This window comes from Anolis carolinensis, chromosome 6 (assembly GCF_035594765.1).
Source record: "Anolis carolinensis isolate JA03-04 chromosome 6, rAnoCar3.1.pri, whole genome shotgun sequence".
NCBI classification, from domain to species: domain Eukaryota; kingdom Metazoa; phylum Chordata; class Lepidosauria; order Squamata; family Dactyloidae; genus Anolis; species Anolis carolinensis.
In genome coordinates this window covers 109,489,779-109,504,985 of record NC_085846.1, presented here as the reverse complement: position 1 = coordinate 109,504,985, position 15,207 = coordinate 109,489,779, and the positions used below count along the sequence as shown (strand labels likewise).

Below are 15,207 nucleotides of genomic sequence, written 5' to 3'. Positions count from 1 at the left end.
TTGATCTGTATCCTACCCTCCAGGGCAGCAGAAAACAAGCTTGCTCCCTCTTCCCTATGCCTTCCCCTCACATATTTATCATGGCCCTCATCATGTCTCCTCTCAGCCTTCTCTTCCGCAGGCTGAACATGCCTAGTTCTTTAAGCCGCTCCTCATAAGGCTTGTTCTCCAGACCCTTGATCATTTTAGTCACCCTCCTCTGGACATCTTCCAGCTTGTCAACATCTCCCTTCAATTGTGGTGCCCAGAGTTTGACACAGTATTCCAAGTGTGGTCTGACCAAGGCAGAATACATAGAGGGGTAGCATAACTTCCCTGGATCTAGACACCAAACTCCTATCTATGCAGGCCAAAATCCCATTGGCTTTTAAAGCCTCCTCTTGACATTATTGGCTCATGTTTAACTTGTTGTCCACAAGGACTCAGATCTTTTTCACAGGTACTGCTGTCGAGCCAGGTTGCTTAAGTTGCATTGACCGACAGTCTGCGCAGGGTTCCATACTTCGCACTTTAACAATACAACCGTTCAATGCTAAGGCTTCCCACCAAATGGAACTGTAAAGGAGAGTCTACTGAACAAGACAGTACCTGATGCATACCAGTACTGCCATCTGTTGAGGAGTTACGAAGGTGGAGGCATTACTTTTCATTCAACCCTCGCAATATAGCCATTGCCTACAATCTTCATTCATTCCAGAGTGCTTGTGTATTATCTACACAAGGGTGCAGTTTGGCGCTGCATTAACTGCCAGGACTGAATGCAATGGAGTCTTAGGAGTTGTGGTTTGGTGAGACCCTGGGAGAGAAAGTAAAATAATTTAGCATTCCAGAGCATTGAACTTTGGCAGTGAAAGGTGTCGAGCTACCTTCATTCTACAATGTAGATCAGGCCTGGGCAAACCTGGGCCCTCCAGGTGTTTTGGACTTCAACTCCCACCATTCCTAACAGCCTACCGGCTGTTAGGAATGGTGGGAGTTGAAGTCCAAAACACCTGGAGGGCCCAAGTTTGCCCAGGCCTGAAATAAATGCACCTTAAGTCATGCTTGGAAGCGTCGCATGTCCTCAACTCCCTCCATCCATAAGAAAAAGGAGAATGAAAAGGAGGGGAGGAGGAACACGCCTCTGAGTCTCGCTCTGGCTCCCTCTCTGCCGGGATCAAACCGGGACACGTCTGGACGAAGAGATCAGAAGTCGCAGGAGACAACAGTATGAACAGATCCCTCCCAAGACCCCCAGAATAAGGCGAAAAGGGGTTGGGTCCCGGGGAGGTGCCTCTCCCGCCTTTGCATTGCCTCGCCTTCTTCTTCCTCCTCTTCCTCCCAAAGCCTTCATCGCGTTGGAGGAAGAAAGGAGCCGCGCCCGACTCGGAGGAAAACAGACACCCCCCCCCCCTTTGTCTTTCCCCCCTGGAAATGAACAAGACCTGCAGATCTTTAGGTCCCCATTGATCCGACGCTGCTTCGTGTTTCAGCTCCAATCTCGTTCCTTCGGGGAGAAAAGCAAAGCGCAAAGGAAGGAGCTTTTTCGGGAGTCAGCCGGGGATGATGGGCAAGGAAATGAGGATGATGATGATGGGGAGAAAGAAGTATTTCATCGCCCCTTTTGAGATCCAGGTCTCAGCTCAGCTCTTTGTGCCAACTTGATTTCCACCAAACCTTCAGATCCCTATCAGTGGATACCGAGAATTATCTGTCCTTTAAATCCATTTTTAATGTCGGCATTCTGCATATTTTTAACTCTACTGTAATCATTTGGATGTGAGGGAAAAAATGTTTGTTATACATTAAGTCTTAAGAGTCAAGGGGGACCACAAAGGGCATCTAGTCCAACCCTTTCCTAGAGAAGAATTCATTACTAATGCAACCTCTGTTGAAAGAGAGCTTGGTTTGACACATTTCAAGAGTCGCCGGTATTGATTTAGGAAAGTATTGTTACTTAACTCGGTTTGGGACTTCTTTCTTTCCACGAAGGGAGATAGATGGAGAAGACTTTGGGACTGACTTCCAAGCAGGAAAAGTGTTAGGTCAATCCTGACCCAGCTGGCACTTTCCTGAGCTTCGCCAGACTTACCCCCAAGTAAACCGCGGATTTTATTATCCATCTGGATGCAGCCTTGCTAAAACCCGAAAAGCTTTGGCATCGGATCTCATTTGCTACGGCATCAGGCTACAGGTGAGTGAGAATTCTTCAGGGTGCAATACAAAACTCTTATTTTCAGTAGCTGGATTTATACTGCCATACTGCATTAAGTGTCCAGTGTAGACCCATATCATGCAGTTTAATGGCACTGAACCTCATTATATGGGTCAACACTGGCTATATCATGCAAATGGCATTTTATAGCAGTGTAGATCCAGCCATAGATTCATAGAAAGATAAGAGTTGGAAACTGCATTGATTCTACAGTGTGGAGCAGGCATGGGCAAACTTCAGTCTTCCAGGTGTTTTGGACTTCAACTCCCACCATTCCTGGCCTCAGGCCCTTTCCTTTCCCCCCTCAGCCGCTTAAGCGGCTGAGGGGGAAAAGGAAGGGGCCTGAGGCCAGGAATGGTGGGAGTTGAAGTCCAAAACACCTGGATGGCCAAAGTTTGCCCATGCCTGGTGTAAATGCATCCTCAGTTCAGTGCACAGTTTCATCACACTGCATGACAAAGGAACCCTTAAGGGTTTGTTATCTGTCATATGTAACTGAAGAATTGCTTCCATCACTTTGCAGTGGATAATAGAACAAAAAATCCTCATAATCTTGTGCATTGGTCACATTGCTTATTTGCATTACAAATGCCTGGCTGTAAAGCAAACACAGTTGGGTGAGCTGTAGTGCAACTGATAAAGGTATCCTATATTTTATAATGTGTTTTATCTTATATTGTGCAATCTAATCTTACATATCTACACTGTACATTTTATAATGTGTTTTTATCAGTTATAATTTTTTAACTGATTTATATTGTACTGTATAATTTTTTTATATATGCATTTTATTGTAAGCCGCCCTGAGTCCCCTGTTGGGTGAGAAGGGCGGGATATAAATATTGTAATAAATAAATATCCGTTTTATATGTTTCAAAGCGGGTGTTTTAATACACACTTTTGTTCTTGCAATGCAATTAAAATAGATGCGGGTGCAACTGAATTTCTAAAGCAATAGAGGTTTGATATTATATGTCTCCTTCCTTAGAAGGTTTTTCTTCTTTGATTTAAGTAAGAAGGTAGAGAAAGCACTTTGAATATGCTCAGAGGGATCATTCTGCATTGTGTAATAAAATTTCAAAATGGGCTTTCCAGGTGTGGGGATTAGGTTCATGTTCATCCTTAGTTGGTGGTCTCTTGCATCCCTTCCTTTCAGGTGTCTTAGGGCTGATGGGAACTAGAGTTCAACTCTCCTGGCAGGTAGCTTAACAGCAAAGAGATATTTACAAAAAAAAGATACTAAAGGGTCAAATGAGGTGATATAAGGGTGGGCATGTCAAAGGCAAGTATCTTAGTATTGCAAATGCCACTCTCCTGTATTCTTGTTTTTATGGATTTTCGTGTAATTTATGTGTTTATTCAACTCTGGAATGTTACAAAGTAAAAAAAAAAACAAGCAATTTCAGTGCACAGGCAGTCCCTAAGTTACGAATAAGAGACGTTCTGTAGGTTTGTTCTTAAGCTGAATTTGTATGAAAGTCAGAACAGGTACATTTTAAAAGTATATATATATATATACATACATATATATATGCATGCTATAGGTAAAGGTAAAGATTTTCCCCTTGACATTAAGTCTAGTTGTGTCCCACTCTAGAGTGTAGTGCTCGTCTTCATTTTCCGCCAGAGCAGTACCTATTGATCTACTCACATTTGCATGTTTTTGAACTGCTAGGTTGGCAGAAGCTGAGGCTAACAGTGGGAGCTCACCCCACTCCCCAGATTCAAATTGTCAACCTTTTGGTCAGCAAGTTCAGCAGCTCAGTGGTTTAACCCACTGCGCCACCTGGGGCTCCAATATATGCTATATATATGCTATATATAAGCTTATATATAAAAAAGCTTTGGACAGCATAGGAAACAGTAACACCACTGTGGTGTTTTGCTATCTGTGCCCCTGTTCAGAAGAGTTCACCACACTTTCTGTTCCTGTGATAATTGGATTTTTAAAAATGTGGCTTGGTGACAAAGCTTCTGTGGAGTACCTTTTCCCCATGATAACTCTTTCAGGAGTGGATTTCCCTTCCTAGAAATAGATTTCTCTCACTTCCTGTTGTCTCACCTCCCTTCTTAACTAGGAGTCATTTGTAAGTTGGATGTTTGTAACTTTGGGACTCCCTGTTTAAGGAGTCAGTGTGGTATAGTAGTTTGAGTGACTTGAGTTTTGGGAGATGAGGATTCAAATATTTGCCCAGCTATGGAAACTCTGAGAAAAATCAGGCAGAATAGGGCTGCAGTCCTGCTCAGACAAGGAAACCCTTTGGGAGACATTGGGCAAGTCACACTCTCTCAGCCTCAGAGGAAGGCAATAGGAAATGCCCTCTGAACAAATTTTCCGAAGAAATAAAACCCACTGTAGGTTTGTTTGCCTTAGGGTTGTTATATGTTATAAGGAACACAATAGCAAGAACAACAGAGCATTTTCAACTGGCTCCTTATGAATTTGTCTTTTTGTTTTCTCTTTGATCTACAGGTGGATTTAAAAATGGATTTAAGACTGGTTCGCGAACGTGTCCTTAGTGTGTTCCGTGCCAATGCCTACGCTTGCCAGATTGATGCTCTTCTAAACTGGGAGCATGCCAGAGCTCTGAAATAAGGCACATCTATCATCTTTTCCAGAAGTATGATATTATCTTGGGCATAAAAAAGGGCCGGTGCTTAATTTAGAAGAAGCCTATCCATCTGGTTGTCTCCACCAAGATATGTTCCTCGGCTAATCGCTGCATGATGGATTGGTCTCCAAACTTCACTTGCTTCTCGGTCACCGCTTTGGCCAATTCCAACCAGACAGGCTCTGACTCTGCTGAGGATCTCCCATCCAAGGATCGATCCTTATCGGTCTTCACCGTCCTCATCTTGACCCTCTTGGCCATGTTGGCAGTGGCCACCTTCCTCTGGAACTTGCTGGTGCTGGCGACCATTCTGCGTGTGCGCACTTTTCACCGGGTGCCCCACAATCTGGTGGCCTCCATGGCCATCTCAGACGTGATGGTGGCCGCCTTGGTGATGCCCCTCAGCTTGGTGCATGAGTTGTCCGGGCACCGTTGGCGGCTGGGGAGGGCTCTATGCCAAGCGTGGATCTCCTGCGATGTGCTTTGCTGCACCGCCAGCATCTGGAACGTTACCGCCATTGCTTTGGATCGGTACTGGTCCATCACCCGGCACCTGGAGTACACCTTGCGGACCCGGAGACGCATCTCCAACATCATGATTGCTCTGACTTGGTTCCTCTCGGCCATCATTTCCTTGGCTCCAGTACTCTTTGGTTGGGGGGAGACCTACTCGGAGGGCAACGAAGAGTGCCAAGTCAGCCGGGAGCCTTCCTACACCATATTCTCCACATTTGGGGCATTTTACGTGCCTCTCTGTGTGGTGCTTTTCGTATACTGGAAAATCTACAAGGCAGCCAAGTTTCGCATTGGATCACGCAAAAGCAATTCCATCACGCCAATCTCTCCAGAAGCCCTGGAGGTGAGCTTTCTACAGTGCTAGGAAAAGTTCCTCAATATTTTGCACTATGTTTCCAAGGCCCCTTCTACACTGCCACATAAAATGCAAATTATTTACTTTGAACTGGATTATATGGCAGTGTAGACTCACACAAAGGAGCCCCAGTGGTGAAATGTGTTAAAGCACTGAGCTGCTGAACTTGCAGACTGAAAGGTCCCAGGTTCAAATCCCGGGAGCGGAGTGAGCACCTGCTATTAGCTCCAGCTTCTGCCAACCTAGCAGTTCGAAAACATGCAAATATAAGTAGATCAATAGGTACCACTCCAGTGGGAAGGTAACGGCGCTCCATGCAGCCACATGCCCTTGGAGGTGTCTATGGACAAGGCCAGCTCTTTGGCTTAGAAATGGAGATGAGCACCAACCCCCAGAGTCAGACATGACTGGACTTAACGTCAGGGGAAACCTTTACATTTACCTAGACTCGCACAATCCAGTTCAAAGTAGATAATATGGATTATCTGCTTTGAAAATCTAGATTATATGGCAGTGTAGAAGGGACCGTAGAACTCCTTCAGCCAGTATGAGAATTTGGGTCCAAAGAAAGGTCTGGTTCTTTGCTAGGCATGACTGGCTGTCATATGGGATAATATGATGCCCATAAGCATGCTGTAAACTAGGTGAGTTCCATCTTCACATAATGGCAACAGTTTTGTTGTATGTTTATAGAACACACTATTACAGGCAGTCCCCAAGTTACAGACATCCAATTTACAAATGAGTCAGTTAAGAACAGGGGTGAGACAACACGAAGTAAGAGAAATCTACTCTTAGAAGGGAAATTCATTCTTGGAAGAGTTATCATGAGGAAAAAGGTCTCTCAACTGAAGCTTTATCACTAATCCTTGTTTCCACAACAAGTCAAATTATTCAAAATCCAGTTATTACAGAGACACAAAGTGAGGGAAATCTTCTGAACAAGGGCACAGACAGCAAAGGAAACACCATAGGGGTGTCAACCTTTCCCTATGCTGTCTAAAGTCTATATCTAGAGTTACACTTAAAATTGCACCTGTTCTGATTTACAAACAAATTCAACTTAGCAACAAACCTACAGAATCTATCTTGTTTGGGACTTGGGGAGTGCCTGCATAATATGCATATCATAAAATATATTATTACATTTTTGTACTGTCTTTCCATTAAGAATAGAAGACACACACGAGAAGTCACAAGCACCACTAAAATCGAAGAGAAAAGCTATAAAATATCATTGCAATACTCAGAAAGCATCAAAACAGTATAATACTTTGTGAACTCATTATGCTGCCCTAATGTGCTTTATACCGTTTTTTACTGCAGTTTGCATGGCTTATGCTCAGTTTTGCATGAGCTCACCAAAGAGCCATAGTGGTTTTGGTGTTGAACAGGAGTCTGGAGACCTTGGTTCAAATCCTTGGTCATGGAAACCCACTGGGCCATACCCCGCATTAATTCTACTTCTAATAAACACTTAATTTTTCTATAAAGAGGAAGGAAAGAAGAAAGAAAGCTGCCTTTCCATGGGACCTGAAGCTCTGCAGCCCGAAGTGAAGTCAGACCCTTGTCTCGTCACATTAAGGCAGTGGTTCTCAATCTGTGGGTCCCCAGAAGTTTTGGCCTTCAACTCCCAGAAATCCTAAAAGCTGGTAAACTGGCTGGGATTTCTGGAAGTTGTAGGCCAAAACACCTGGGGACCCACAGGTTGAGAACCACTGCATTAAGGGTAGGGATATCCCAGAGAAATGTAGGACCAGGAACAGTCCCAAAGCTTCATTCATCCCGATGAGGCACAGACGATGGAACCCTGTGTACCCAAACAGTTTTAATTGATGGTGGAACTGCGTGGTTCCAGTCATTGTGTTTGCCTACAGTCGCTTCATTTCAGGCATTGTGTGCATGTGTGCACAGCTGTTCCCTCCTCTGCCCCTTTCCAAACTATGCAGTCATAGTTGGGCTGTGCTTTGTGTTTATCGTTGTGGTGAGGTGGAGGAGTTCGTCTGGATTTTCTGCCTCACCCAGACGCTGTTATCTCTTGTTATCTGGTGAGATCTCTTGCTGGTTTGTCAAAAAAAAGTTGTGTTGCTTGGTCTAATGGGTTACATTAATGGCAAGACAGTACAAATAAGCAACTGTACAAATAGTATACTCAGTGTGGCTTGTGTTGTGACTTCTACATGTGCATCTACACTGTAGAATTAATGCAGTTTTACACCACTTTGACTGCCATGGCTAGGTGCTGTGGAATCATGAGAGTAGTAATTTGGTGAGGCATCAAGACTCTTTTGGCAGAGAAGGCTAAAGACCTTGTAAAACTCCAACTCCCATTATTCGATAATACTGAACCATAGCAGTTAAAGTGGTGTCAAACTGCATTAATTCTACAGTGTTGAGTTGGAAAGCGTTATGTTAATTACTCATCCACAGTTGACACCTACAGAATAAACTAAGCACCAAATATAGGTGACCTCACTATTTAATTTAATGTAATTAATCAGTCAGACTTGGAAACCACTGGTTGACTTTGGGTAAGTCATACTCTCCAGCCTCAGAGGAAGGCAAAGGCAAACCCGGTCCAAATTCTACCATAGCAAGATGGATGGAAGGAAGGAAGGAAGGAAGGAAGGAAGGAAGGAAGGAAGGAAGGAAGGAGACAGACAAACCAGACAAAACATCCTTCCCCAACCTTTTGACTTCCACATGTTATTTCTCAGGCTGATGAAGAATGATGGGAGTTACCATTCAATACATCTGGTGTGCCCCAAGTTCAGCAAGGCTAAACTAGAATAATAGCTCCGATTTTTTTTCATGCCAGGAGCGACTTGAGAAACTGCAAGTCACTTCTGGTGTGAGAGAATTGGCTGTCTGCAAGGACGTTGCCCAGGGGACGCCCAAATATTTTGATGTTTTTACCATCCTTGTGGGAGGCTTCTCTCATGTCCCCACATGAAGCTGGAGCTGATAGAGGGAGCTCATCCGCACTCTCCTTGGGTTGGATTCGAACCTGGCAGCTTTCAGGCCAGCAACCCAGCCTTCAAGTCACAAGGCTTTAATCTGCTGCACCACCGGGGAGAGAAGACACTTTCTTTGGGATTTTGCAGGAGACCATGGCATAGCCATAGTTATCTGGGATTTTTCAATTTCCAAAATAAGGAACATTCTGAATGTCCCGCCTAATGAAGCTGAATCTATTTCCTTCTAATAGGCAGTCCTTGGGTGCTATGAATAGGACTGGATTCTCAGTTTAAATATAGAAAAGAGGGCAAAGTGTGTCTTGGGATTGCATGTAGCCCCCAGGCTAGTTTCAACCACATCCTTTTCCTTTTTCTGGAAGGAAAGAATACAATGAAAGCCAAGGTGCATTGCTTCTCCTTTTAAATATGATCTAAGCACCCGTGTTTATGACATTTTATTCTTTTTCCAGAACTCTCCACAACTTTCAGTTTTGTTCTTTGGAGCATCATGTTTGGGGTCTGTCTGTTGTGCAGAGGTAGAGGAAAAGTCCTACATAACAATGGCAAAGTTGCAGTTAATTATAGCATAATCCATCAATATGATATGTGTTATGGACTGAAAAAAGCAGCAACCATCACTTGCTTTTGCTGCTCCTTGAGCACCCCTATTAAACTCCAGTCAAAGGATTGTTTAGGAGGGGAAGCAGAATGTTTCCAGGAGCAGCCGGTTAGCTCAGGCCAGGGAGCACCAGATGGTCTTGTCATTTCTCTCCTCATTTGGGCAGCTGGGTTGTCTGCAGCATTTGCATTTTCTGGCAGCTGTGGTGATGGATGAGGCTACATGGAGAGAGGGCTGGGGTTGCTGGGAATAATATTTCATTGGGCAATTTCATATTCCAAGGCTGGGTTGTCATCAGTTCAGGGGCTTCACTTAATTTTTAAAAATATAAACTATTCTAAGATATAAGCTGGATGCAGAAAACGGTGTGCTTTATAATTAAAGACTTATGAGCCCTGAAATTTCCTTTTAAGCAGCAGAATTTAATGTACCTCATCGTCCTTCTGCACTTTCCTCATTTCAGCAATACAGTGCAGGGCAATGAACAGCATTATTTCCCATAAATATATAGAAATCAGATACTTTCTGAAAACAACCCAGGAACCTACTGGAAGATCCAGATTGCCATATTCCATACCTTACTTTTGTTGTGCTTATAGATCAGAGATGGGGAGTTTAACCTTCCTAAACTTTCCCAGGAAGATGAAGCTCCTTCCCCCTAGTTGGTGATTCATCATCATCATTATTTATATCCCGGTCCCGCTCCAAAAGGACCCGGGGTGGCTAATTTCTAACCAAGGGAAGGATTTAGGGGTTTTTTTCTCATGTCAGGAGCGACTTGAGAAACTGCAAGTCACTTCTGGTGTGAGAGAATTGGCCGTCTGCAAGGACGTTGCCCAGGCGACACCCAGATGTTTTGATGTTTTACCATCCTTGTGGGAGGCTTCTCTCATGTCCTCGCATGGAGCTGGAGTTGAATATCAGCTCTTGAGGATCTCTTCAGATGCCATTACTAGCACTAAGAGAGTTAAACCAAATTTTGTAGATTATTCTGATCCTTTCCCCCCCTTTTCTCCTCACCCATTACCTAATATTCCCCACATCCCAAGAACTACCTTAAAACTGAATTTGGTTTGCAATCTGGAAGAGATTCCCTTATCCTTCTATTCTAGATGACTATAGGAACTACAACTAGTCCTAGATAGTAATAACTAGAGGACCCAATACCGATGGAATTGGAAATCCACTCCAAGTTCCAACCTGAACTTTAAAACAGTGATCCAAGGTGCTGAATCTGTTTTAGACATAGTTTTCAGCACCTTGGATAGCTCCTTCACAAAAACTATCATCCAACCATACCATAGTTCTGTGTAGACAATAGCATTAGCTAGAAATGAGTGAGAATCCTTCCTCTTCATCCCCAGAATACCTAGTTGTTGTTTTTTTTAGCTTCTCTTACTTTCTCTTTTTCCATGGAAAAATCCAGACAGCCTGGCAGTAAAATTGCTAAGTGAAATGAAATTGGAATGCTCTTGAGATATATACTAGCAAAGAAATTATATACAACAGGAGAAAAACGCCATTATTTTAGACTCAAAAATTGATGCAGAGCTATTTAATAGTGCTCAAAAACATCACAATTTCCCCCTAAAATTTGGTAGCCACCCTCTGAACACTGTCCCTCAAAAGAATGAGTGCTGATATTCTATATGAATAATGTCTTCTAATCCAAGCCCAATTTAACAGCATTAGGTGAAGGAAGTCTGTTCAGCTACTGATTGGGATTCAAGGAGGGTGACAATTCCAGATGCCTATGACCAGCAAGTGAGGCTGCTTTGATGAATTGCAAGAACAGTCCAACTTATTATTGTTTCGGACTTACTTCCTAGTAGGAAGAGGCTGGGAATGTGATCTTCTTTGTCCCCTGATCAGCTACTGAACAGACCTCCTTTACCCAGTGTGGCTAATGACAGTTTAGGTGGTATGGACATTTAAATAGCCTTAGAGCAGGCATGGGCAAACTTCAGCCTTCCAAGTGTTTTGGACTTCAACTCCCACAATTCCTAACAATCAGCTGTCAGGAATTGTGGGAATTGAAGTCCAAAACACCTGGAGGGCCAAAGTTTGCTCATGCCTGCCTTACAGTAAGACAATATAGTATCACAATATGGAGCAGTTACGGATTTTGATTCTAGCTTACGAATTGGTAACTGCAGTACAGAATGTCAGCCAAAATCTCCAAATTTTGGGGGCTTGACTCTGTGAGTATGGCTTTTTCATATCCTCAATTTGCCATGAAATGTGATGGAAGCAGAACTCAGTTTTCCAATATCTTTATAGCTTCTTCTTCTTCTTCTTCTTCTTCTTCTTCTTCTTCTTCTTCTTCTTCTTCTTCTTCTTCTTCTTCTTTATTTACACCCCTCACCACCATCTCCCAGAGGGACTCAGGGCGGCTCACAAAGCACTCAGAGGTGCAACATGTATCTAGCCATGTATTTGTTTACAAAATTATTCTGCACTTTATCATTGCCCCACATTTTATACATTTTATAGGTTTTAGTATTTTAACATGACCAGCTCCATGTCCTCCTTACTCGTCCTACCTTTTTCATCGACCTTTTCAAAAGTCTTGGCACAAATCACCTCTATACGCAGCAACTTATGTATTGGTTTTAAATTTCATTATGTTATGTTGTGTATAATTATGTTGTTATATTATGGTTTACACTTCGGGGAGATAGAGGCAGGGTTTAAAAATAAAGTTATTATTATTATTATTATTATTATTATTATTATTATTATTATTATAACATGCAAAATACAAAAAGTGCAGAAACAATAACATAACGCAATAATCAGACAACATAAAGATCAAAACTTCACAATGCCATCTGATTAAAAACAGTAAATACAGCAATTGCTGCAGGTAAAAGCAGCAGTAATCAATCTCAGTCTTGTAAAATGCTTGATAAAGAATCTGAAGGTCCTCTTATATATTCATAAAGAATCTAAATATGGTCAAAGGCTTGCCAGAAAAGTCATGTGTATGGAAGGCTTGGGGAGTGGGGTCTAGCCTGATCTCTCTATGGGCATGAATTCATTCTCGGCTCACAAAGTACTGCTCCTTTCTGAAGAGTACATTTGTCTCCGGCAGGTCAAGGAAGCCTCTCAGCAGCCCCAGATGGTGTTTACTGTCCGCCACGCAACCGTGACCTTCCAGACGGACGGAGACACTTGGAGGGAGCAGAAGGAGAAGAAAGCTGCCCTGATGGTGGGCATCCTCATTGGCGTCTTTGTGTTGTGCTGGATCCCCTTCTTCATCACCGAACTGCTCAACCCGCTCTGCTCCTGCGACATCCCCCCTCTCTGGAAAAGCATCTTCCTTTGGCTTGGCTACTCCAATTCCTTCTTCAACCCTCTGATCTACACCGCCTTCAACAAGAACTACAACAATGCCTTCAAGAGCCTGTTCTCCAGGCAGCCGTGAAATGTGTGCCGAGAGCAAAAGACCTTCTTTTACAAATAACAAGTCAAAGCACCTTCCGTCTTTACCTTGCACAGAGAGGGAGACATGAATGCAGAGAAACTCAGGCGCTCCAAGATGAGCTGTTGATACTCCAATATAAATAAAACATTCTTGTGAGTTCAGGCATTGCCCTCGAAGACAGCACTTCTCTTGTGCAGACACTGTATTTCTCCCTAGTGTTTAAAAAGCAATAGTTTGCTGCTGAGTGAACCTGGTTTTCTTTTGTTCCCAGGTTACAGTCCAAGGGCAGTTCTTGGTGTTGTGTAGAACATCAACATTTGTGATTGTCACGCCCATTCGGTTGATGATATCTGTGAAATCACTTGTGATGAGTGGTGTTAATGTGTCTTTTTATGAAAAGAAAAACAACAATGTTGCTGTTTAAATCCTTAGAGGATCGAAACCTCTGTGAACCGTATTAGTTAGCACAGTATTCACTTGATCCTAAAAATGGGAAGACGGAGAGAATATCGAACACAGGTAAAGCACTTTAAAAATGTTAGTTCAATGTTTTTTGGTATTCCATTACAGCGAGGAGTTTCAGAAGAATGGTGGAATGGAGTCAGTTTCCCCCCAGATTTCACTCCCCAAAAGCAAGCCCAAATACTTCTATTTTCCTAGTCAGTCCTTCTCAAAATAATATCCAAATTGGATGTCCTTATGGGCTAGCCCAACCACGGGCATACTGTCATGAAAGAGTGGGTTGCGGTGAGTTTTCCGGAATGTATGGCCATGTTCTGGAAGCATTCTCTCCTGACGTTTCACCCACATCTATGGCAGGCATCCACAGAGGTTGTGAGGTCTGTTGGAAACTAGGCAAGTGGGGTTTATATATCTGTGGACAGTCCAGGGAGGGAGAAAGAACTCTTGTCTGCTTGAGGCAAGTGTGAATGTTGCAATTCGCCACCTTGATTAGCATTTAATGGCCTTGCAGCTTGAAAGCCTGGTTGCTTCCTGCCTTTTCATTTTCCTCATGGAGGAAACCATGAAAATGAACAAAATCTGGCTACCACTATTTTAACAAACTCTAAAACCAGAACAGTAAATATATAACAACACTCAAAAAAACCAGGGGAATTCCAGACATGAAACAATCAGGGCCAGCTAATACTGGGCAGGAAGCAGCCAGGCTTTGAAGCTGCAAGGCCATTCAATGCTAATCAAGCTGGCAATTTGCAACATTCACACTTGCCTCCAACAGATAAGAGTTCTTTCTCCCTCCCTGGACTTTCCACTTGCCTAGTTTCCAACAGACCTTACAACCTGTGAGGATGCCTGCCATAGATGTGGGTGAAATGTCAGGAGAGAATGCTTCTGGAACATGGCCATAGAGCAACCCAGTGATTCTGGCCATGAAAGTTTTCGACAACACAAAGATGAAAGATCTTCTAAAACTGCAACTCCCAGGCTTCCATAGACTAGAGTCTTGGCAATACTATTAAACTGAGTTTTTTCTACACTGTAGATGTACCCCAGGTTTCTCAGAAATACCTTTTTGCACTCCTCCCCTTAAGCAAAAACTACATGAGTGACTAAACACTACTGAAACTGAGGCAACATTCACAGTCAATTATCACAGTCTATGCATGGAAAGGCTTGGGAGTATTCCTTTTTTTGGACTACCAAAAATGAAAAGCAGAGGCCAGGATTGTGGGGATTGTGGTCTAAGGAAGTGATTTTTCCTAGGTGTCCATGTTACAAGGGGAAACCTGAAATACTCCTTTAGAACCCATGTGTTTCCTTTTCATATTTCCACAGTGTTCCCTATGTAATAAAACTGCTTCTAACAACAAAGCCGAGATAGACTCAATATGTTTTCATCATTTCCTGACTGTTAGACCTTAACAAAAAGAGCTCATCTAGAGTCAATCTTCTTTCCTCCTGTCATCTCTTAGCCCTTGATGCTCAACGAATGGTAACATTTTTCATGTTTGTCCTATATCCCAGATGCTTTAGATGAGGAACGCAGATAGCACTTCCTTCCCCTGCCAGCATCTGATTCACAGTCAGTTCTTTTGGTGAAGGTTCCAAACAGAATTCAACAAGAATAATTTGGAACAGATTTTCTCAGTGACTCCCTTCAGTTTGTTTACATGGTTTCCTTTCATCTTATTCTTTGAAGGCAATATGCTCCTTGGGTTGCTGTGAGTTTTCTGGGATGTATGGCCATGTTCCAGAAGCATTCTCTCCTGATGTTTCACCCACATCTAGGCAGGCATCCTAAGCAAACGTTCAGCAAAGGACTTTGGAGCTGCAAGGCTATTCAATGCTAAACAAGGTGATCAATTGCAACATTTATACATGTCTCAAAAAGACAAGAGATTTTTCTCCCAACCTGGACAATCCATAGATATATAAACCCTACTTACCTCGTTTCGAACAGACCTCACAACTTCTGAGGATGCCTGCCATAGATGTGGGTGAAACATCGGAAGAGAATGCTTCTGGAACATGGCCATACAGCCTGGAAAATTCACAGCAACACAGT

The 15,207-nt window shown here is 43.1% G+C and overlaps 1 protein-coding gene across 1 annotated transcript; it reads left to right on the top strand.

Annotated features, from left to right (window-relative positions):
- The first annotated feature begins 1,036 nt into the window (after nt 1-1,036).
- Nucleotides 1,037-14,518, top strand: htr5a (5-hydroxytryptamine receptor 5A). The gene is made up of 3 exons (XM_003221924.4): nt 1,037-2,173; nt 4,668-5,665; nt 12,348-14,518. The coding sequence occupies exons 2-3, from the start codon at nt 4,919-4,921 to the stop codon at nt 12,678-12,680; spliced, it is 1,080 nt and encodes a 359-aa protein (XP_003221972.2). The 5' UTR covers nt 1,037-2,173; nt 4,668-4,918; the 3' UTR covers nt 12,681-14,518.
- The last annotated feature ends 689 nt before the right edge of the window (nt 14,519-15,207 follow it).